Raw genomic sequence first — 25,679 nt, forward strand, 5'->3', positions numbered from 1 at the left:
TGGAGAGGAGACGGATCTTCATCAGGTAAGTGACCTGGCACGGCATGATGGGGGAGAACCAATTGTGGGGATTCCAGGGGATGGAGAATGAGGTATCTGTGGGTTGGGAGAGGCCTTGGGTGGTCTGAAGCAGATAGCCTATTCCATCACTAGTTTCCCCCCCCCATGGCCTTCCCCATCCCAAAATACTTCACGTGCACTTAACGACCCCTGCATTCGATTAGCGAATGCATGGGCAAAAGGAAGGAATGATCGTGTATAAGGTACGAGATTCACTCCCACAAATCCTCGGCTTACGAATGGAATGGGCAGGCTCCATTACATTCATAATTTGAGGACTACCTGTACAGAGAACATGAGGAAATACTCAAAACAATTGTGTTGAGCTTTCTGTAGATTATGGCTGCCTCAATGCTTTGAGAAGATGCATTTCATTTTTGCCAGTATGTTTTGCAACACAACTTAAGTGCTTTGTATAGCCGTAGCAGGCAACTAATTAGATTTTGGGGCTCTATCAACAGTTGTAATAAGCATCCAATTCTGCATGCTGCAGTTTAAAATACTGTTGACAAACTCTTAGATAGTAAAAATGGTAGAGAATTGGCTCTTAGTTAAAAAACTGAGAAGACAAAATTCAAAAGAAGCTAGTTGTCTAACTGGAGAAAAGAAGACTGGGGGAAGCAAAATAGCAGTTATTATGTATTAGACTTAATGGACTTAGGTCTTTCTTCTAACTTCATCTGAAGTTTAGGAGAAATTGCACAGCATCTTAATAAAAAGACCAGTTGCTGGATTTGGTAGTCCTCATGCAGTGGCTAGAGATAGTGTAGCTCTATAGGTAGTCCTCACTTACCAACCACAACTGGGACTGGCAACTCCATCACTAAGCATTATTGTTGCTAAGTGAAAAATCGTGTGATGGTACCAGTTTTAACCAACCACTGCAGTTGTTAAGGTGTCACATGATCGTAAATTACAATTCCACTTCTGTGTTCACCATTAATTCTGCTTTTTGGAAAGTCAGTTGAGAAGTGTGCAAATGATGATCATGTGACTGTGGGATGCTGCAACAACTGTAAATGTAAGGATTTATAACAAAACTGTTTTTTCCAGTTGGTATAACTTTGAACAGTCACTAAACAAGGCAGTTAGTAAATGAGGACTACCTGTAATCTTCCTTATGAAGTAGAGTGTTGGATTAGATGGTGATAAAACATATTAGATGGTTAATAAAAACATCAAAGAATTGTTTGTAACTAGTAATATAAATGTAAAGTTCTCTGAATAATAAGTCTTTCTTGATTCTTTGATTCCTGATGGCAATAGCAGACATTTCTTTGAAAATATATATTTTGCACACTAACTGCAATGGGCATCATTTTTACTGGTTAGAATTAAAATATAGTCACAATAATCTAGGATAAATCTAAGGCATCTATTGGTTTTACTGGCACCAACAAACCTTTCCCTATTTCGAAAAATATTTTTTCTTTTAATAACCTAAATAACCTTTCAATAATAATAATAATAACCTGGTTGCGGTTATTATTAAAGAAGGTCTTGGTCCGAGAGAGACCACTGTGTCACAGATTGCCGGATGTGAGTCCCTCTTTGTGAGATGGGGTCATGGGGTTGCTGCTTATGTACCTGGCTCCCTGCCGCGTAGCAACGGCCCTGCCCAAGCTACTCAACGTGATAGCCACGGTGGCAGTTGATACACCCAGGCTTATGGTCATGGGTGATTTCAACTTGCCATCCATTGGTGAAACGTCAGAGATGTCTTGGGAGTTCATGGCTTCCATGACGGCCATGGACCTGACCCAGTTAGTTCATGGCCCCACTCACAGGGGGGGACACATTCTGGACTTGATTTTTGTCTCTGGCCAGTGGTTGAGTGGTCTTATTATAGGAGATATAAACATGAAACCCTTGTCATGGTCAGATCACTCACTCCTTCGTCTGGACCTTCGAACCGCTACACCCTGCCGCAGGGAGGCGGAGCCAATTAGGTGGGTCCGCCCCAGGCGCCTGATGGATCCTGATAGGTTCCAGATGGAGCTTGGGCAATTTCCTGAAGATCTGGCACACGACTCGGCCGAGGACCTGGTGGCTGCCTGGGATCGGGCGGCTGGTGGGGCCTTGGATCGAGTCGTGCCTTTGCGGCCTCTGACCTGGTGTCGATCCTTCACGGCTCCTTGGTTCACCGAGGAGCTGAGGGAGATGAAATGCCGGAAAAGACGCCTAGAGAGCGGTTGAAGGGCCAGTCTCGCTGAATCTGACAGAACACTGGTAAGGTCGCATATTAAGACCTACTTAGTGGCGATAAAAGCGACAAAGTTTAATTACTTTTCCGCTCTTATCGCCTCATCAGAGAATCTTCCGGCCGCCCTGTTCAGGGTGACCCACTCCCTGCTCCATCCGGGAGCGCGGGAGGACCCCTTGGAAGGCAGGGCTGAGGATTTCGGACAATATCTGTATGACAAAATCGCTCAGATCCGGGGGGATTTGGACTCTGACTGGGTAGATTCGGGCAGGGTGGCGAGGAATAGTCTTGAGAACGTTATCTGGGAAGAGTTTGACTCTGTGACCCCTGATGACGTGGACAGGATTCTGGGGAGACTTAGTGCGGCCACATGTTTACTGGATCCGTGTCCCTCCTGGTTAGTACTGGCTTCCCGGGAGGTTACACGAGGCTGGCTCCAGGGAATTATTAACGCTTCGTTGAGTGAGGGTTACTTCCCCACGGCCTTGAAAGAGGCGGTGGTGAGGCCTCTCCTCAAGAAGCCTTCCCTGGACCCGGCAGTATTAGCCAACTATCGTCCTGTCTCCAACCTTCGCTTTGTGGCGAAGGTTGTCGAGAGTGTGGTCGCACGACAGTTTCCGCAGTACCTGGAGGAAACGTCTTATCTAGATCCGTTCCAGTCGGGTTTCAGGCCTGGGCACAGCACGGAAACGGCATTGGTCGCGTTGGTAGATGATCTCTGGAGGGCTCGGAACAGGGGTTGCTCCTCTTGTTCTGGCCCTGTTAGATCTCTCAGCGGCTTTTGATACCATCGACCATGGTATCATGCTGCACCGGTTGGAAGAGTTGGAGATGGGGGGCACCGTGTTACGGTGGTTCTCCTCCTTTCTCTCAGACCAGTCGCAGTTCGTGTTGGCAGGGGGGCAGAGGTCGACCTCGAGGCCTCTCATTTGTGGAGTGCCTCAGGGGTCGGTCCTCTCGCCCGTTCTGTTCAACGTTTATGTGAAGCCACTGGGCGAGAACATCCGTGGCTTTGGGGTGAAGTACCATCAGTACACTGATGACACCCAGCTGTACATCTCCACCCCAGGCCACCCCAACGATGCCCTTGAAGTGATGTCCCAGTGCCTGGAGGCTGTGCGGATCTGGATGGGGAGGAACAGGCTCAAGCTCAACCCTTCCAAGACTGAGTGGCTGTGGTTCCCGGCATCCCGATATAGTCAGTTGACTCCATCACTGACTATCGGGGGCGAGTCTTTGACCCCTGCGGAGAGGGCGCGCAATCTGGGAGTCCTCCTGGATACGCAGCTGTCCTTGGAGGAACATCTGACGGCTGTAGCCAGGAGGATCTTCTGTCAGGTTCACCTGATTCGCCAGCTGTGGTCCTTTCTTAATCAGGATTCCCTGTGCACAGTCACTCATGCCCTCGTCACCTCTTGCCTGGACTACTGCAACGCTCTCTACATGGGGCTCCCCTTGAAGAGCACCCGGAGGCTCCAACTGGTCCAGAATGCGGCCGCGCGAGTAGTCACGGGAGCCGCATGTTGTTCCCATACAACACCTCTCCTACGTGAGCTGCACTGGCTCCCAGTGGTCTTCCGGGTGCGCTTCAAGGTGTTGGTTATCACCTTTACAGCGCACCATGGCATAGGATCTAGTTATCTTCGAGACCGCCTGCTGCTACTGATGGCCTCCCATCGACCTGTGCGCTCCCACAGAGAGGGCCTCCTCAGGGTGCCATCAGCCAAACAATGTAGGCTGGTGACCCCCAGGGGGAGAGCCTTCTCTGTGGGGGCACCTACCTTCTGGAATCAGCTGCCCCCAGAGATAAGGAGAATCCAAGACCTTGGTGCCTTCCGCCGTGCCCTTAAAACCTTCTTTTTCCAGCAAGCCGGGCTGGCCTAACACTTTTTAAAATGTTTTTAATTGTTTGTTATTGTTTTTAATCATGGGGCCAAATTTATATATATCTTCCAATCAATATGGTGTCTTGCTTATATATTGTTATAATATTTTAATGGTAAATCCAATTTTACGTGGTTTTTAAAATATTTATTTTAATAATTTGGACTTTGGTTTTTTTACAACAATTTGGAAAAATTAGAAAATCTAGGTTATCTTTTTAAAAAGTATAAAACTTATGTTTTCTCTCAAGATACCTTTTGCACAAAATACTATTAGTCACCAAACTTCTAAAACGCTACACTTAGGATAAGAGCTACACTTAGAATAAGAGTATGATGTTAAATATCAAGAATAGAGAGTACCTTCCAAACATGTAATATCTATGACTGCTATCAATTTTAGGAACGGTAGACTGCAGGACTGCACCCGACTGGGAAAGGTTGCTACAACTCGTTTGCTTTAAAAAGTGTATTCCAAATGAGAAATTATTTTCAAGCATTTCATTTCGTATAATATCAGGCACACCTTTTAAACCATATGGATTGGTCCTTGATAAGCATGGAGAACTTGGAAAGGGAAAGTCTGGTTTTAACATAACACCTGGACAAGCAGAAGCTAAACGATGGCAGGCATTTTCTTTATTTCTGAACAAATACCGAAAATAGACTCTAACGTCTGGAGAAATTAAAATTTCGCTCCAGGAACTAGAAGTTGCAGAACTGGACAAGGAGAAGTTTTAAAAGAATCGCTGTTCGATATGTACGGGGCGCAGATGTGAAAGAAGTTTCCGGGACCCAAGACTCTCCTTCCAACCATTTCTAGATTCCCGGGCGGTCAAAGCACTCACCCAAGCAAGCAACTGAGAAGGAAGGAGGCCGCCAGTATCAGAAGTCGACGGGGCAGCACCTCCTTCATCGTCTCCTCCGTGCACTTCTTCGGGCCAGGGGGTGGCGACGCATCCTCTCGGTGGCTGTTGCTATTGATTACGAGACAGGGGCAAACCGAGGAGGGAATTCTCATGGGACGGGCTCGTAGCAAGCGCGTCGGCGGCCTTACACAACACCTCACTCTCTCGCCACTTTTCCCAAATCAGAAGCCCGTCTTCTTCGTGTCCCGTTGCGTTGAGGTGGAATGTGACGCGTCAACCACAGAAGCCCTAAAGAAGGGGAAGAGAACGCGATGAACGTTCTGCGCCTGCGTACTGAAAAATTACCCAAGCCCCACCCAACTTCCTCCGAAGAGCGTGGCCCAATCGCCCGGGTGTAGCAGTGACGTTTCTCTAAAACGCGATATCTAATTGGCTTTTGCTCTAGAAATATGCTCTTTCTGATAAAATCAGGGGAGTGGCTGCAAGCAACGCCGGGGACGCAATTCATTTGACGTTAGGTAGCTGTTAGGTTCGTGATTTTTTTAAAAAGATTGTGGCAAGGTGCGAGGCAAATGGACCTTTTGATATATCGGGGTCTAATCCAATTTCTTGGTTTGTTTTAAACATTTTGTCTGAATGGAAATCAGAATTGCTACCAGGCAGTCAGAGATAGATTTTTGTTTGATTTTTTTTTATTTAAAACAAAAACAAAGCATAAAATCACCATCGTTCAAATTCAATTACAAACAGTGTGTCGATCGGTTAAAATTCTTTTGTGCTCAATCCCTTATCCCAAAATACCACTTATTTAATTTCTCTTATTTAACAGTTTTATATGTTATACTCATTTAGCCATTGTTTAAAAGAAAACATTTCATATATTTTATCATTACATTAATTTCATATTTCATCTCCATGCTTTATTATCTAGCCATTGATAAAACAAGTCCCAAATCAAATAGTATTGTTTATCTTCCTGTTCTCTAATTTCAAATGTCAATTTACTCATTTCAACACAATTCATAATTTTCTTAATGACTTTATCCTTAGTAGGTATCTTCTGACCTTTCCAATTTTTAGCAAAAACAATTCTAGCCACTGTTAAAACATTCACAATTAAATATCTCAGTTTTTTGTTATATATTTCTGGTAAAATCCCTAATAAAAATATCTGTGGTTTAAAGTCAATGTGTTTCTTTGTCATTTTTTCCAACCATGTGTGGATTTTAGTCCAATATCTTTTAGCTTCTGTGCATGTCCACCACATATGGTAATATGTGGAGTCTGGAGTCTGATGGCATTTCCAACATTTCTCCAATTTATTCTTGAACATTCTGGCTATTCTGGTGGGGGCATAGATGCCACCTGTAAAACATCTTATACAAATTCTCCTTATATGCTGTAGACATTGTCATTTTATAATTTTGCAACCACAGTTTTTGCCATTTCTCTAAATCAATCCTGTGATCAAAATTTTTCCCCCTTGCTATCATTGTCTCTTTAACTTATTCCTCTTCCAATTTTACCTCTAATAAATAACCATACAGTTTTTTAATTACATAATCAGACCCTGTCAATATCTTATCTAAATTAGTCAAAACATTGTAAAAATGTCCTTGTTTAGAATCTTCTTCATATCTAGAATGTATTTGCAAATAAGAAAACCAATCCATCTTAAAACCTTGTTCTTCCAATTCTTGCTTCGACTTAAGTTCACCCTTTTCATCCATTAATTCACTATATCTAACAATTTGTTCCAGGGGTGAGTTCTAAATTTTTTTACTACCGGTTCTGTGGGCGTGGCTTATTTTGTGGGCGTAGTTTGATGGTCATGTGACAATTCTTTAGGATTTAGCAGAGGTATTTGTCTACCAGGCTTTTAACTGCTTGTAGAACTGTACCGGTCTACCCATTTGTTCTTGGAACATCCTGGTCTACCCATTTGTTTTTGGAACATCCCGGTCTACCCATTTATTTTTCGAGCATCCTGGTCTACCACCACACTGCCTTTTAACACTGATCAGCTGTAGGGCGGCCCTTTGAAGCCCTGCAGCAACAGTTTAAACAGTTTTTTTCCTTCCAGCCGATCAGCTGGGACTCGGGAGGCAGCGAAAAATTGGGGGCGGGGCCAAATAAAAGGTAAGGATAACGTGGGGGGGCAGGAGGCCCAGCTCCCGAACAAAGAGAACCAGTTCGGTGATATCGTCACCGCTACCAGCTCAACCGAACCGGGAGGAACCTACCATTGATTTGTTCTCTTCTAAATATTACTGAATATGAAAAAGCTTCAATCGTTGATACCCAGACTGGAATTTTCAAATAATGTTGTTTTTTAATCTCCCAATTCAATAACAAAGCCTCACGTATATGGTGTCTCCTAAAATACCCCTGTATTTTTGTTCCCTTATACCATAAAAAAGCATGCCACCCCATCAACAAATCATGACCTTCTAGATTCAATAGTCTAGTATTCCTTAATGTTATCCATTCTTTAATTCACATCAAACTTGTCACTTGATAGTAAAGTTCCCAATTAGGTAGGCCAAAAACCCCTCTCATTCTAGCATCTTGTAGCAACTTTAGTCTTATCCTCACCTTCTTTCCCTGCCAAATATATTTTAACACCTTTTTATTCAATTCTTCAAAGAAGTCTTTCCCCAATCTAATTGGAATTGTCTGGAACAAATATAAAATTCTGGGCAAAATATTGTTGTGGCCCACCAGCGGCCTGCACAGATCGTGGCTGATCCCAATGACGAGGAGGCTGGTGCGGTGTCGCGCCAGCAGCCTGCATAGCCAGCGCTCGCATCGGACAGCGAGGAGGCTGAAGAAGATGTGATGTCAGAGGCAGAGACTCAGCCAAGGCCTTCAGAACCTCCAGAGGCTCTTTCCAGTGGAGAAAGTGAAGTGGAGGAGACTCTCCTCAATGCTCGGGCACGCAGGGCTGCCAAAAGGCAGGAGTGACTACTCAGGAGAGTAGGGCTTGAGGATAATTGGCCACTCCCTTAGCCTATTTAAATTGCACGCAGATAGTGCTTTCTTGCTGGAAACAACTCGTATTTATTATCAGAGTATTTTGGTTTATCGTATCTTGTTTTCTGGGCTGATTGCCAACCTTTGCCGGTCTTGTTTATCCTTGCTACTTAATAAATTTGATAAGGACCGTTGGTGTGTGTCAATATCCTCAGGAATCTGGAGCTGGGGCAGAACAAATATTCATCTTTATAGTTGATATCCTTCCAATCAAGGAAAGCTGTAAATTTTCCCATTTCGCCAAGTCTGTCCCTATCTATTGTTTAAGTTTATTATAGTTATTTTCTTTAAGCGTGCTACATCTTGCTGTCAAATATATCCCCAAATATTTAACTTTTTTTGTGACTTGCATCTTTGATATATCCATCAATTCTTCTTTTTGCTTTACCAACATATTTTTAGTCAATATTTTCGTTTTCTCTTTGTTGATTTTCAAACCAGGCACTTTCCCAAATTCTCCAATTTTATCTATCAGTGTAGTTATTGATACTAGTGGATCTTCAAGAATAAAAACCAGGTCATCAGCAAATGCTTGCAATTTATATTCTTCTTTTTGAATTTTCATTCCTTTTATATCTTTTTCTTCTCTTATACATCTATTTAGCACTTCTAAAGTTAATATAAACTTTATTTCTTTAAAAAAAGTACAGACTATTTGTCGACAAACAGATCACAGTGAGAACATTACACAATACATAACATTCAATCTAAATAAACAAATAAAAAATAAAAGTCTAATCTAGCATTGTCCTCTTTTTATTCTATTATCTAATCAAACATACAATAGGTCCCAGCATTGGAAATATGCAGAGTCTTTTTGATCTCTTAAAATTTTAGTTAGCCTATCGGCTTCTGCACATTCCATGATTTCCCCTATAATCATATCTTCAGACGGTATATCTTTATCCTTCCAGTTTTGGGTGAGGCATATTCTAGCCACAGTTGTGACATAGACAATCAGATACCATTTTTTAGTGCCTATATTATCTGGCCTGATGTTTCATAAGTAAAATTCATGTCAGGGTAAATGTCTAATTCTCCCAGGCAGGGGCTGGCACCTCCCCATATCTCATCATACCCCCTTACCTCAGACTCCTCCCCTGGTATATAAAAGGGTCCTACACATGGGCATCCAGCAGTTCCAGATGTGTGCCTGCAAAGACAAGACAGAGGTCAGTGACCTTTAAACTGAATTGGGCCTAGGAGGACTCCAGGCCTAGAATAAAGAATCAATGAAGAGATACCATTGTCTCCTGTGAGTTATTGGGTTAGATCCATCCAGCATTAACAAATTGGTAGCAGAGGATGGTTACCCATAACTCTAAAGAATGACTGAACAAGCTGTTCACTCTGATAAGAAGAGCAGAGTAAACACCAGGGCATTCACCAAGAGGATGGCTGCTCAACTGACACCCAAAGGTGCCATGCCAAGAGCCACCCCAGCTGGAAGTGGACAGGACATCGAGCCGGACCCACTCCTCTGTAAAGAGAGACCACGGGAGGAAGCAGATGACCACGAAAGAGAAGAGCCACGAGAGGAAGACGAACTGAGAATGGCCCTGCTGAAAATGATGGAAGCGCCCATCAGCAATGGAGAGCTCATCACGAAACTCCAAGGCCTCCTAGAAACCCATGGAGCAGCGATGAGCACCCAAAAAGACGCCAGCCCGGTAAGGGAAAGGGAAGGGGATTCCCTCGCAGAGGCCCCGGACATAGAGGGGCTCAGTTTCGCGCCAATTTCCCGGCGGCCATCTTGGAATGGCCAGCAACCAATGGGAAGCCGGGATTTGAATCCAATGGCGGGAAACAGCCAAGGCCCCAAAACAAATGGGGGGCATCTAGAAAACAACTGCAATAGACAAGCCCAAGTAAACCAGAACTTGCCTAGCGTGCTCGAGATAGAAAAAGCAATGGAGACTCTAGCAGCAGCCTTTGGCTCCGCATTCAAGCCTCCTGCACCAACCACAAGCTGCAAGGAAAACCTCGAGGGCCAAGAAGGCACCAGAGTGACCACCGGCTTCGAGACACCAACCCTATCACTACCAAAGGGGGCAACGTGCTTCCACGACGAACAAGAAACCCCGACCGCCTATGGAGCAGAACAAAGGCAGGACTCGAACTCACCACCTGCCTCACTAATTATGAGGGATCCAAGAGAAGAGAGACGTGCCAGCTACCTACCTGCTCTGCGACCTCTGCCAGGCTTCTCCAACCGACCAGGGGCCAGCACATCCCGATCAGGACCAGCCATCGCCACCGCCGCTGCCGCCGCGCCACTGATCCTTGAAAGTCCTCGACTTACGACCATTTTGATCCCGAGCCTCCAGCCATTCTTCGCCAGGGACTACACAGCCCAGCAGCAACTTCCAGGGCCCCACGATGCATCCAGACCCACCAGGGGTGAGTCAAGGGCTCCACCAGCAGGCCTAGGCCTAGGCCTGAGAACTGCAGCCATGAGCTCCCCTCTAGACGGCCTCCAGCATGAAATGGGCCTCGCACATGCTCAGACGCCACCTGCAGGAAGAGAAGGGAGGAACATAGAGATAAGTCAGAACATAGAGACAAGTCGGTACAGAATAGCCATTCCCATGCCATATTGTGAGTTCCCTCACTCACAAACCCATGGACAGCTACCCTCTGTAAGTAACCATTCTAACAATTCTGGGGCTTTACCTGTCAATTTTCCCAAATTGCAAATAGATGGAAAAAATCTTCTAGAGTGGAATCAACAGCTGCAGATAGTTTTTATGAAATAAAACTTACTTTTCCTAATATCAGATCCACCCCAGAAACCCTGGACTTTTGAAATTGACTGTAACCACCACAGGGCTTTTTGTATTTTGTTAACCAGTATTTCTCCAACTTTGTACCCAAGCATAGGGAATCACATGACAGTGCATGAAGTGATACAAAAACTTTATAACCTTTTTTACAGCAGAAGTAGAGCAACCACAACTAGGATTTCCAGAGAATTCCATTCTGCCAGACTTAGACCAGGGGTCCCCATGAGTGAACACCTGTTAAAACTTAACGCAACCAGGACTGAATTAATGCATAGGGGTGAAGCAATCACTGAGGAGAGTATGATGAGTGTAGTCATAAACTCTTTAGACAGTAGCTGGGACAACTTTGTGATGCAATTGGACAGCCTCAGTCTAGAACACTTAACATTAGACACACTCACTAACCGCCTTATTGCAGAGGATAATTTAAGGAGGGACCGCCACATGTCAAGAAGGGACCCCAGACCCACCAAAAGGGTTGAGTTCCAGGACAGGGGAAAGGTTGCCCCAGAGTGTTTTTCCTGTGGGTCCAGGAATCATTTAAGGAGAGATTGCCCCAGAGGTGATAGGGACAGGGGATATAGAGAGAGACGGTCACCAGACCGCAGACATTTCAGGGAACAGGGACGTGGGTGGTCACCCAACCCTAGAAAAAGCAGTGAACGCAGGGATGCTTCCAGAGATAGCAACCCAGGGACCATGTACAGCTTCAGGCATGGTAAAGCAGACCCCAAGCAGGGGACAGATGAGAACATGTGGCTTCTGGATTCAGGAGCCACTAATCATACAACACACAACCCCAATCTATTCACCTCCCTCGTAGAGACAGACTTCAAGATCAGAATGGCTAACCAGAGCACAGCCAAGGTCATAGGGAGAGGGAATGTACATATACCAGGGGTTGGGAAAATAAAGGGGGTACTGTACGTGCCAGAAATACCCCACAATGTCTTAGCCATCGCAAAGCTCACAACAGACACAGACACAGAGGTAACATTCAAGGAAGGCAGGGTACAGATACTCAACCAAGGAAAAAGGGTTGGCAAGGTAACCACACATGATGGATTACCGTACTTTACACCCACTGAGAACAGCGAGGGAAGTATAAACACAAGCATCACCCATGACCAGGGGGAAGACACTGAAACTAACCCCAGGAGGAAACAAACACTGTGTCACCAGGCAAAAACAAGGTATCCGTGGGAAAACCCATCCACGACAATTGTGCCCACTTCCTTCACAGAAGGCTAGGACATATCAGTTTCCCAGTTGTAGAAAAAATGCTAGGATGTACAGAGGGTTTGAAAGTAAAGGACTGCAAAAATTATTTGGAGTGTTCAGTGTGTAAATCTTCAAAAATTAAGGTCAAAGCGAGGCCCAAAAGGTCAGAGCGCACAACTGACCACCCATTTCAGCTAGTACACATGGATTTAGTGGGACCACTGAGACCTTCCATTGGACACAGAAAAAGGTTTTTCTTAACCATAGTAGATGACTACAGCAGGTATGGCTATGTGTACTCTCTCAAGCATAAAAATGAGACATTCCAAAGGTTCAAAGACTTTTATAAAAGGGTGGAACTACAACATGGGGCGAAAATCAAACAGATAATGACTGACCGGGGCACAGAATTCATGGCCAAGGACTTTGCAAAATGGTTAAGGGAGAGGGGCATATTGCATTTTAGCTCCACCCCTTTTTCCCCATTCCAGAATGGGGTCTCAGAACGAAAAAACGGATTGCTCCAAACAATGATGAGGTGTGTTTTGGAGGACGCTGGAATGAGCCAATCATTCTGGTCAGAGGCACTACACTATTCAAATTACACACTAAAAAGGTTGTGGTCAAGCTCAATCAATAAAACCCCATACGAACTAATGTACAATAGAAAACCCAACCTAGCCCACCTACACGTATTTGGTGTCCCAGCTGACGTCCATATTCCCCGACAGCTAAGGAAGAAGGGAGATAAGGTGACAAAAAGACTAAGGTTCGTGGGCTATGAGCCTGGAACAAAGGGATTAAGATTTGTGGACTGCAATAACAAATTCATTGTGTCCAGGTCTGCGGAATTCCATGAGCACTCGAATTGGTCAAAGCTCCACTGCAATGACATTTTCCTTGGCAGAGACATGCAACCACATAACCAAAGCAACAAAGAACTGACCACCAGGGGGCCAGAGGAAACTGAAACAGACAGACCCAAACACCAAGAACTGAAAGCCGAGGAATGGAAAGAAGGACACCCCACACTGAAGCTAGATAGCCTCACCGAAAAAGAAGCCGAATGCCTGCATGAAGCAGATACGCCTCCAGACAGACCAACTAGATCCAGTAGGAACAAGTTACCAAAGAGACTAGAGGACTACGTCATGTCCATACACACGGAGCATTTCACACCCAGTTCCTACGAAGAGATACTCGGCCTCCCCCAGGAAGAGAGGGAAAGGTGGAAGCAAGCCATGGAAAAGGAGATGGAGAGCCTCCGTGAACTACAGGTATACTCGCCAGCTCAAGCATCTGAGAACAAAAAGCCAATTGGGACTAAGTGGGTATTCAAAGTCAAAACACTCAAAGACAACAAAACGCTCTACAAAGCGAGGTTGGTCGCACAAGGCTTCGCCCAAAGGTACCCGGAAGACTACACGGACACCTACTCCCCCACAATCAGGGCTGAGAGTGTCAAGAGCGCCCTAGTAATTGCCACCATCCTAGGGCTGGAAGTATTCCAATTCGACGTGCAAACCGCATATCTACACGCAGAATTGGATAAGGAGATCTATGTTAAGGCCCCACCAGGATACAACGATGGAAAGGACAACACATGGCTCCTGAACAAAAGTTTATATGGACTCAAACAGTCTGGCAAGAGGTGGTACGACTGTCTAGCCAAAGCTCTCAACACCATGGGCTTCAAAACCACCTCTGCAGACAAATGTTTTTTCACAAAGAGAGAGGGAGGAGCATTCGAAGGTGTTCTTGTGTATGTGGATGATATATTGTACATAGGGAAGCAAAGGGCCAAATGCGATAAATTTGCCACCGAGTTAGGAAATCATTTCTCTCTGAAGTCACTAGGGAAGATAGACAAGTACCTAGGGGTGCAAGTGATTAAAACTGACAAGGGCTTCCGGATCTCACAAAGAGAGAAAATCATGGAACTGTTATCCAAATGCAACATGTCAGGGGCAAAACTCTGCGAGACACCCATGCAACTGGACTTCATAAGGAGCATGTACAATGAAGCTGAACCCTTCGTTGACAACAAGCTGTACAGGTCAACAATAGGCTCGCTACTCTACATCGCCAACTGGACGAGGCCTGACATCGCTCTGGCCGTCAATCTACTGTCCAGACACGTGAGCAAGCCCACTGTCCTACACTGGGATGCCATAAAAAGACTGCTCAGGTACCTGAAACACAATGCCAACGCCCAGCTGTGCCTCGAACCAGACCTGTCTGAGAAACCCAAGTTAACCTGCTATGCAGACGCTGACTGGGCCGGGGATGCCAAAAGCAGAAAAAGCACTTCTGGGTACGTAGTCTTCTTAAACAATTGCCCTATACATTGGTATACGGGAAAACAGAAGCTGGTGGCCACTTCTACCACCGAAGCCGAATTTGTCTGCTTATCAAAAGCCGCAAATAACCTAGTGTGGTTTGATGATTTACTTACTGACATCTGGGCCGAACCAACATACCCCATAGTCATACATGAAGACAACAAGGCAGCTATAGAAATATCAAAAGCAGATGCCATGGGACAGAGATCAAGGCACATAGACATAAAATATAAACACGTTAGGCAATTCTCAGAAATGGGGTTCATTAAAGCCATATACTGTGACACTGAACAACAAACAGCAGACATACTTACAAAGCCACTACCTCAAAAGCAACACGCATATCTCACATCAAAAATATGTGTATATATGTAGATCATGTGTTTTATGTACCTAAGATGTATGTTCACAGGTATCATATGTCCACCGTTAATTAGACATTTAGAGGGGGATTTGTCAGGGTAAATGTCTAATTCTCCCAGGCAGGGGCTGGCACCTCCCCATATCCCATCATACCCCCTTACCTCAGACTCCTCCCCTGGTATATAAAAGGGTCCTACATGTGGGCATCCAGCAGTTCCAGATGTGTGCCTGCAAAGACAAGACAGAGGTCAGTGACCTTTACCCTGAATTGGGCCTAGGAGGACTCCAGGCCTAGAATAAAGAATCAATGAAGAGATACCATTGTCTCCTGTGAGTTATTGGGTTAGATCCATCCAGCATTAACAATTCAGGTTTCAGTTGTAGTTTGTAACCAGTAATTTCTAACAACCACCTCTGAATGAGTTTCCAAAATTCAGTTACTCTGGGACAGGTCCACCATACATGGAAATAGGTACCTAGCTCCCCACACTTCCAACAATTTAGGGAGAGTCCAGGAAACATTTTGGATAGTCGGGCGTGCGGAAGGTGCCATCTGTATACCATCTTGTACAAGTTTTCCTTATAAATGGTTGCCATCAAAAATTTCAATTGTCTAAACCAAATTTCTTCCCATTTTGCCAAATTGATTGAGTGGCCAATATTCCTCCCCCAGGCGATCATCGAGTCTTTGAGAATCTCGTCACCTATCCAACAGGTTATTAAAAAATTGTAAATCTTAGCTAACATTTTTTCCTCCTTCCCTAATATAATCTTATCTAACTCCTGCAGGGTCCTATCAATACCTCCTTGTTCCTTATCTTTTTTATATTTATTTATTGTTTCAATTTATATGTCACCCTTCTCCAGAGACTCAGGGCTGCTTACAATGCGTTAGGCAATAGCCTTCATACTTTTGTATATACCTGCTTAGTAGGGCTTTCGCGCCCCCCCCCAAGCGGTGTTCTTTTTTATACAAAGTCAGCTTATTGTCCCCACAAACTGGGTCCTCATTTTACCTACCTTGAAAGGATGGAAGGCTGAGTCAACCTTGAGCCTGGTGAGATTTGAACTTGCAATAATTGCAGGCAGCTGGTGTTACTTAACAGTGCTTTAGTCTGCTGTGCCACCAAGGAGTTATATTTGGAGTTAATTTGAGCATAAGCCCACCAATCCACTTCCACTCCCTGCAGAGCTAGTTCGGTTCTTGTTGATCAAGCAGCTCACAATAAGGTAGATGTTTTTCTTTATTATATAGCAGGGTATATGTCATGGCTTCTAGCAGGACCAGCCAGGAGGGGGTCAAAGAATAAAATTTGTCTTTAATTTTCCTCCATGTTACGATTAAAGTATTCCTCAAATAATGACCTGCAAAGCACGTGTGTTTTCTTGCCCTCTCTTGCCAAAAGAAATAATGCCAACCCTGTTGCAGTCCTGAACCTTCCAGAACCAACAGCCGTCTCCTTCTCAACAAGATCCAATCCCTTACCCAAACTAAATTTGCAGCCTGGTAATAATACTCCCATTTAGGCAAACCGAATCCCCCTCTACCCTTCACCTCTTGGAGCATTTTAAGTTTAATTCTAGGTTTTTTATTCTGCCAAATATATTTGAGAACACATTGGTTTAATTGTTTAAAAAAATTGTTGTCCAATCTGGCTGGGATTGTGTAAAATAAGTAAATCCATTTTGGGAGAATATAAGATTTTATGACCGCAATCCTACCTAACAGAGAGATCTGCAGCTTCTTCCACTTCTCTAAGTCTTGTTCCGTTTGTTGGAGAAATTTCAAATAATTATCCTCCTTAATTGTCGAACACTTAGCAGATAGTAGGATACCTAAATACCGTATTTTTTTTACGATTTGGAATCCCAAGTTCAATTCGATTTCCTTCCCCTGATTTATTGTCAAATTTTTAATCAAGACTTTGGTTTTTTCCTTATTTACTTTTAGGCCCACCACAGCTCCATATCTTTCTAATTCGTAAATTAACTTCAGGCCCGATATAAAAGGGTCTTCCAGTACAAACACAAGGTCATCAGCATACGCTTGTAGCTTATACTGCTGGTTCTTGATATGTAGTCCTTTTATTCCCAAATTTCATCTAATTTCTCTCAATAACGGTTCCAATGTTAATATAAATAGAAGCGGAGAAAGCGGGCATCCCTGTCTAGTACCTTTCTCAATACAAATTTTCTCAGATGTATCCCCATTAATCAGAATTTTGGCAGACTGTTTCGAGTAAATTGCATGAATTGCCCGAGTAAAATTCTCCCTGAATTGCATATGATGTACAAACCTAATAAAAACCGCCAGCTCACATGATCAAAAGCTTTTGCGCGTCCATGAAGACCAAAACCAGCTGCTTATCAAAGTGAGCTTCATAATATTCTAGAATATTCATGATTATTCTCATATTGTCTCTAATTTGCCTACAGGGTAGAAAACCGTTTTGGTCTACGTGGATAAATTGGCTCAAAAATCCTCTTAATCTGTCTGCCAATACCAACACAAATAGTTTATAATCTGCATTGAGGAGTGAAATCGGTCTGTAGTTCTGAATCAAGGATAAATCATTACCTTCCCTCGGCAGGAGAGTTATTAGTGCTTCTGTCCAGGAATCTGGAATCAATCCCTCCTGAATTACCCCATTAAATAATTCTACCATATGAGGACCTAGAACTTCCCATAGTGCCTTATAACATTCTATCGGAAGGCCGTCCGTACCGGAGGTCTTCCCTGTTTTTTGTTTCCCTGAGACCCTTTCAATTTCCCCTTCCGTAATTTCTCTATCCAGTATTTCCCTGGAATATCCGAGATTTTCGGTAAATCGGACTCTTCTAAATATTTCTTTATTTCATCCTCGGGTTTGTCTTCATCTCTATATAGATCGGTGAAAAATTCCTGCACTACTCTTTTCTTCCCCTCTTCCTCTACAATCCAATCACCATTATCATCTTTCAAATTATGAATTCTACTTTTTTCCTTCTCTTTTTTAAATCAATATGTAAGCCACCTTCCCGGTTTGTTTGCACTTTCGAACTGTCTCTGTTTCATCCATCTGATTTTCTTCTCTAGGTCCTCCTGTTCTATAAGATTGATTTGATGACGCACCATTTTCAAATTCATACCTAATTCTCTGCTGTTTGGATCCTGTTGCAACGCAGCCTCACTTCTTGCCAAATCCCCTAATAACTTATCCCATTTAGCCTTATCCTTCTTTCATTTCCCAGCTATATAGTTTATCGCTAAGCCCCAAAATACTGCTTTAGCTGTATCCCAAATAGTCGGAAGGTTTGTGTCCTCAGTATTATTTTCCTGGAAGAAAAATTCCATCTCCTTCTTTGCATAAGCTAAAAATTGCTCATCTTTAAGAACGTTCACATCTATTCTCCATCTGGGTCTTGTTTTCAAACCTCCCCATGTGATCCATAGCGAGTTGTGATCTGCCCACTCAGTAACACCTATCTCTGCCTTCCGTACCCCCTGCCGTAGCTCCCCTGACATCCAGGCCGCGTCTATCCCCGACCAAGATGAGTGCCTGGGGGAGAAGTATGTATACTGCCTTCCTTCCGGATGTTTTTTCCTCCATATATCCCTAAGTTCAAATTCCTCCTGTATTTGATGGCAGACAGGTGGCAATCCTTTTTTTACTGTACTCTTTCCTCCTCCCTGTTTCCTGTTTCCAGGTATATAATCTTTGTCTTTATCGGCAATGGCATTACAATCCCCCAATAAGTAGATATTTGAATAATCATAATCTGTCAATTTATTATATAGACTTTGGAAAAAAACCTTTCTGGTTCCCGTTAGGTGCATAGATACAAGCCAATAAACATTTTTTTTGACAAATTTCTACTTCAATCATTAATAATCTCCCTTCATCGTCTGCGAAGATTAATTTGGAACTTATATGCTTTTGAACATAAATTACTACACCTCTTTTTTTTGTTTCCGCCAGGGATATATATAAATTGCCCAATTTAGTACAATTTAGTATGTGTAAATGATCTCTTTTCACATGCACTTCCTGAAGACATATTATGTTCAGACCTGCTTTTACCAATTTGTTGAAGACCTGGGATACTCCACTGCATACTTCCCTCCATGTAGATGCAGTTCCATTGAGGACTACACATTGAGTGTGGTTGGTCAGGCAGTTATGAATCCATCTGGTGATGATGCTATCTAACCTACATTTTTCTACTTTATCTAGTAGTAGGTTATGGTCTACTTTATCAAATGCCTTACTGAAGTCCAAGTAAATTATATTGACAGTATTCCTCTGGTCCACTAATTTTGTCACTTTGTCAAAAAATGCAATAAGATTAGTCTGACAATGATCTAGGTGTTCACTGATTCATTGCCTGATTATCTTTTCCAGAATCTTCCCTGGTATTGAGGTCAGGCTGATAGGTCTGTAGTTTCTGAGATCTTTTTTCCCCCCCTTTTTTGAAGATGGGAACTACATCAGCTCTTTTCCAGTCCTCTGGCAGTCCCCTAGTGCTCCAGGATGTTTGAAAGATATAGTTCAGTGGTTCTGAGATCTCGTCTGCCAGTTCCTTCAGAACCCTGGGGTATAATCCATCCAGTCCTGGTGATTTGAACTCATCTAGGGTAGACAGGTGTTCACTTACCATTTTCTTCCCTATTTTAACTTGTGTTCCTAATCTGTTTTTTGTGGTGCTGTTTTTGATAGGTTGGACTGTTTTTTCCCTTTGTGTAAAGTCAGTTGCAAAAAACAAGTTAAGTTGTTCTGCTTTCTCCCTGTTGCTTGTCACATTCTTGCCACTTTCTCCCAGCAATGGACCAATTGTTTCCTTGACTTTTTTCTTGTTTTTAACATGTTGGAAGAAGCTTTTTTTTGGTTATTTTTTATTTTGTTGCAAGCCTTTGTTCATTATGAGCTTTAGCTTTCCTCACTTCATCTTTACAGGCTCGAGCTATTTGCTGATATTCTGCCTTAGTTATTTGCCCCTCTCCACTTTTTATACTTGTCCTTTTTGTCTTTCAATTTTTCAGAGTTCTTTATGCAGTCATGCTGGTTTCTTTTGAGAGCTTTCTTTTATCTTCTTCATTGGTATTGTGCTAGATTCGGCTGTTATAATCTCACTTTTCAAAAATTCCCAAGCTTCTTGAGTTGTTTTCTCCTTGAGGATTCTCATCCATGGAATCCTTCCCAAGGTCTCTCTAAGTTTATTGAAATTAGCTCTCTTAAAGTCCAAGACTCTAGTTTGACTTTGTTCTACTACTTGTGCTTGCATAATGTTGAATTCCAATATTGCATGATCACTTGTCCCCAAGGTTCCTGTAGCTTCAACACCTATCATTTCATCTCTGTTAGTGAGAATTAAGTCCAATATGGCTGATCCCCTTGTTCCCTTCTCCACTTTTTGGGAAACAAAGTTGTCTGCTAGGTTTGTTAGGAACCTGTTGGATCTTCCACTTGGTGCACAGTTTGTCTCCCAGTTGATGTCAGGGTAGTTAAAATCCCCTATTAATATTGTGATGTGTTTCCTACATACCTTAGTTAGCTGACTAGCAAAAAGCTCATCTATTTCCTCTGTTTGGTTGAGTGGCCTATAGTATGGACCTATGGCAATGTCATTTTTTCCCCTTTGATATTGACCCAAATGCATTCAAGATAATTTTCATCATTGTTGTGCTCTGTTTCTGTAGAGATGAAGTTATTTCTTATATATGGTGCAATTCCACTTCCTCTTTTATTTGGTCTATTTCTTTTAAATAATTTAAATCCCTCTAGCTGTATATTCCATTTGTGGGTTTCATCCCACTAAGTTTCCGTAATGGCAACAATATCATATCTGTCCTCATTTACTTGAATTTCTAATTCACCCTGTTTATTCCTCATACTCTGTGCATTGGTGTATAGACATTTGAGTCCATTTTGATTGACCCTGTGTTTACTGTCTACATAACCTGTGTTCTGCCTGACTGCCCCTATTTTCTTGCCAACTGTTTATTAGTGCACTTGGTATGGCACTCACTATTAAATGCTTGGTTTTGCTTGACAGCAAGGTTGATAATCTTACTCACACAAACATCTATGTTACATGCACTGATAACCCTATTAATTTTAGATTGCTGGGGACAGAAATGTTCTGTATCAATTAATTCTCTGTCCCCGCTGTTTAGTTTAGATGTTTATCCAGAAAATCTGTGAATGTAATGCCAAGTAACTCAGTCCCTTTCTTTGATGGATGCAAACCATCTCTTTTGTACAGTTTTTCATTGGACCAGCTCCAGACATCATGACTAATAAAACCAAAGCCTTCCCTTTTACACCACTCCTTTACCCACACATTAAACTCCACTACATGCTGGCCTTTTCCTTTTTGTTCCTTATATACTGGTAAAACCTCTGAAAAGATAAGCCTACAACCTATACTACTAAGTTCATACTCCAAGCTCTGGAAATCATTCTGCACAGAAAGTACATCTTTTTGGGACAGATCATTTGTGCCAAGATGTATAATAGCATCAACATCACAGTCCTTACTGGCATTCTTGACTATCTTAAGAATACGCCTCTTGTCTCTGCTGGCAGTAGCATCTGCCAGACACCTGACCTCTTTCAAAACCTCAATATCTTTTCCTAAATTTACATCCCTTACAATTGAATCACCAACCAGAAGGTGGCTTCTCTTTGGATACCTTGCTCTTCTTGTGTGACCGATGTGTAATACCTGATTCACACTTTCCCCTTTCCAAAGTAAGTTCTTCATCTCGGACCACAATCCCCTGCTTATTTGAGTTATCATTTTTTTAAAAAAAATTGATTTATATGCTGCCCTTCTCCGAAGACTCAGGGCGGCTTACAATGTGCTCAGCAATAGCCTTCATCCTTTTGTATATTTATACAAAGTCAGCTTATTGCCCCCACAACTGGATCCTCAATTTACCTACCTTAGAAAGGATGGAAGGCTGAGTCAACCTTGAGCCTTGGCGAGATTCGAACCTGCAGTAATTGCAGGCAGCTGGTCTTAATAACCAGCTTAATAACAGGGTGCCTTAGACCATTGTACTACCAAGGCTCATTATCACAACTACTTTTTTTTTTAATTTGATTTATATGCCGCCCTTCTCCGGAGACTCAGGGTGGCTTACAATGCGTTAAGCAATAGCCTTCATACTTTTGTACATTTATACAAAGTCAGCTTATTGCCCCCACAAACTGGGTCCTCAATTTACCTACCTTAGAAAGGATGGAAGGCTGAGTCAACCTTGAGCCTGGTGAGATTTGAACTTACAGTAATTGCAGACAGCTGGTGTTAATCACAATGCTATCAGTCTGCTGAGCCACCTTGACCTGTCACTTTAGTGTTCCTATTAAGGTCAGCAAGGGCACTGTATCTGTTATGCTAGGACACAGCGAAAGCTTTGTGTTTATGGTTCACAGCTCTCACCCTGCTAGATCCCACAATTGTCCATACTGCCCTTCTCCTGCCCTTCTCCTGCCCTTCTCCTGCAGGGTCTTTGTGCTCTTTTTTTTTCCTGGCAGGGAGCATGCATGTAAAAGAGAGTAATGGACTGCAGATCCGCATCATTTTTTACTTTCTAAATAATGCTTCTGGGATGTCTATTGACCAAAACATCTATGGAAATGATGATTACTCTATGCCTAAGGCTGACACTTTGTTTTTCAGTAAACTAGCTTCTGTTTTTGTTTTTTTTTAAAGTAAAAGATCAAGTGGAAAATGAAGTCTGATGAGTGTGAAAGGAGATGTTCACAAAGACACTAGAATCCATGAGGATCCAAGCTTCATAGAATATCATCCACACATAGGATATGACTGAACATCATAGAGCATTATATAGTTTAGATAAATGACTAAATTCAAATTCAGAATAGAACTAGAAGGAACTTTGGAGGTCTTCTAGTCCAACCCCCGCTCAGGCAGGAGATCCTATCCAGTGATGGCGAACTTTTTCGGCACTGAGTGTCCAAACTGGAATGCATGCGTGCTGGAGCGCCAGAAACCTGAAGACCAGGTGGCCTGCACACACGTGCACCAGAACCAGGAGAGCAGCTGGCGACAGTGCGTTTGCCCACAGAGAGGGCTCTGTGTGCCACCTCTGGCACACGTGCCATAGGTTCACCATCACAGTCCTATACCATTTGAGACAAGTCTCTTCTTAAAAACTTCCAGTGATGAAGCACCAATAACTTCTGAAGGCAAGCTGTTGCACTGGTTAATTGTTCTCACTGTTAAGAAGTTTCTCCTTAATTCTAGGTTGCTTCTCTCCTTGATTAGTTTCCATCCATTGTTTCTTGTCCTTCCCTCTGGTGCTTTGGAAAATATGTTGACCCCTTCTTTTCCTGACTCACTGCTCCGACAATCCTACAGATGGGGTTCTTCAGCTGTGATTGGATGTACTGAGTGCTCATAATAATTTCCTCTACAGTCCTTGTCCCGCCCACTGCTTGCTCCTGTCAGTCTTTTTCACTCAGTGGATTGGATCAGACCTGAGTGCTTGTTCTCTAGCTAAATTAACTTGTTTTCCTATATTTTTTCCTTCAATTAGGTTTTTTCATTTAAATTCTGATCAGATTGGCTTTAAATTGAGAGCAGCGGTTTTTTTCGGTTTGGCTTGAGCCTCCGAGCCGTCTTTTTTGCTCCGACTAACAGCTGTGGGTTGCGACTGTTCTTTTTGCCCAGCTAATATTGAATTACCGCCTTTTGATCAGTATTCTGCCTAAATTGTGTGGAGAGCTACACTACAAGGGACAGTTTTCTTTGACGAGCTGCGGCTTCGGAGTTTGGCTGTGAGCCGCCGAGCCGCCATTTCGCTCCGTCTAACAGCTGAGGGGCGCAATCATCAATTTCACCCAGCTGAGAGGCGCATTCTCTTTGTTTGCTTTCTTGTGCCGCGGGTGGTGGAGCTGGTTCCCTGGTTAGCCGGTATAACCGCCCCCACCCTCGCAGCTTCTCCAAAAAAAATTTCGCGGCTCCAGGGTCCCTGCCCACCAGCGGCATACGCTGATGTGGGAGACAGATTCGCGGCGGTTGAGATTTCCCGCCATTTTGCTTCGCCCGCCATTTTAAATGGCTGAGGCAGCAGGATTGTGAATTTGGTTTGCAGGATGGCCAATTGCTTCCTTTTTGGGTTTTCCGGCCTTGTTTAGTGGCGCTTGCGACTCCGCTGCAGCGGTGCTCATTATGCAGCCATTTTGCTTATTCTTTTCTTATAGTGGCCATTTTAACATGGAGGTTTCTTTCCACAGGTTGAAAGGGAAGCGAAGTGTGACATTGCTGCCTGAATTCCTGCAATCTCTGTCTCCGATTCCTCCAGCAAGCGAAACTTGATCTTCTTAAGGGAAGTGTGTTATTATATAATATTTCTTAGTCTTTATCTATCTTTTATATAAAAAAAATTAATCAAAATTAATCAAATTGAAATTAAACTTTACTTACCATTATTATGGCAGACTCTCCTCTGTCCTCCAATATTGAGCTTGAAGCTTCCCCAGACAGGGCCCCTTCACCCAAACCTGCGGGGAAAAGAAAAGCCAAGTCCAAAGGTGGGTCCAAGTCAGGCCCCAAATCCACCATCCAACAAGTTGGATCAATAAAGATGCCATGAGGCGCCATAATGCCTTGGAAAGGCAATTCAATAAGGCAAAGGCTACTATCCAACAAGAGGGCCTTTCTGCACCACCTGGGGAGGACAATGTGGTTATGCCACCTGTTCCTCTCGTTTCTCACCCTCAGGACCCTAATACTGTGGCTTGGCCACAGGGTGATATTATCCTTGTCCCTCAGGGCCATGAGCTAGGTTCCAGTCAAAGTGAGAATGGGTTGCAGGGTTCTCTGTCTCTGCACTCCACTAACACTGCTCCAGCTCCACAGACCGTAGAGCCTTCAGCGGTGGCCGGCTTGAAAGATGTGGGAGTCTCTAATCCTGCTCCGACACTAGATCTTCAATCCATTTTGTCCCAGGCATTTGCCAGTATTTTTCAAGCTAGGTTGCACCAACAGGCCCTCTTGGGCACCTATCCGAGCACATCTGGCTGTATTCCAGTTGTGCCCAAGGTTCAGCCCTCCACTAGTTATTCTTATAACCAATCTGAGGTTTCTGTCCAGGACAAGGATTGCCTCGAGGACTTTGAACTGTCCGAGGATGAGGAGTTGTTCCAGGACAAACCTACAATTCCTGGTCTCTTCAGACCTGCACTCTTTAAATCGCTCTTGCATAAGACAAAGGCGGCAACCAAGATGGGGAAAGTGCTTGACTCTGCCACTTTCTCCCAGGATCAGGACAATCCTAATGAGTCCTTATTCAAGTTACCCCACCCTGACATTGACTTTGTACCATGCCCTGATTTGTTTTCTCAAGTAATTCAGCGGCCATGGGAATGCCCTGGATCTCTTTCTGGACCATCCGGTCATGACAAAAAAATGTATTGCACTGCCCCAGAACTGGATGCCTTATTGAACTTACCTGTGGTGGATGAGCCTGTTTCCAGTCTTATCTCTCCCTTAGTTCTGGCAGTGGATGTAGGGGATGGTCTTAAGATGGAGGATAAAAGAGCAGAGATGTCATTTAGAAAGACTCACCAGGCAGCCGCTTGGGCCATCCGGGCTGCCACATCTGCCTCGTTTTTTAATAGGGCATTGCTTATTTGGCTTCGCCAGCTTCGAGATGGGTTGCCTCCAGAAGAGGCCCATGTACATCAGGATGTGACTAAGTTAATTGCTGTGGCCGAGTATTCTGCCGATACCTCCTTAGACACGGCTAAGTTCGCATCCTGGGCCCTGGCCTCCATGGTGGTTTCTCGCCGCCTTTTATGGCTTCATCATTGGAGGGCCGACTTACAAGTCGAAATGGAGGCTTACCACTGCCCCTTATAAAGGATCAGCTCTCTTTGGACAGGCTTTGGAGCCCGTTTTGGTCGAAGGGC

General features: G+C 43.7%; 1 protein-coding gene across 8 annotated transcripts in view; it reads right to left on the minus strand.

Moving 5' to 3' along the window:
• Positions 1–25,679, minus strand: part of SUCO (SUN domain containing ossification factor) — a 455,138-nt gene that overhangs the window by 246,124 nt on the left and 183,335 nt on the right. For 3 of the 8 annotated variants that reach the window (XM_087891196.1, XM_087891194.1, XM_087891193.1), the window contains exons 2-6: positions 24,193–24,269; positions 14,919–14,985; positions 10,230–10,562; positions 9,135–9,201; positions 4,995–5,303 (exon numbers count right to left, since the gene is read on the minus strand). In XM_087891196.1, coding sequence (XP_087747322.1) covers positions 4,995–5,167 — 173 coding nt within the window. In that variant the 5' untranslated portion in view covers positions 5,168–5,303; positions 9,135–9,201; positions 10,230–10,562; positions 14,919–14,985; positions 24,193–24,269. Of the gene's footprint in view, positions 1–4,994; positions 5,439–9,134; positions 9,202–10,229; positions 10,563–14,918; positions 14,986–24,192; positions 24,270–25,679 lie in introns of those variants that run through there. The other 5 variants (XR_015733529.1, XR_015733528.1, XM_087891195.1 and 2 more) reach the window with 2 other exon arrangements.

Source organism: Pantherophis guttatus, chromosome 3 (genome assembly GCF_059756535.1).
Source record: "Pantherophis guttatus breed Tessera chromosome 3, ASM5975653v1, whole genome shotgun sequence".
In the NCBI taxonomy this organism is placed as follows: Eukaryota; Metazoa; Chordata; class Lepidosauria; order Squamata; family Colubridae; genus Pantherophis; species Pantherophis guttatus.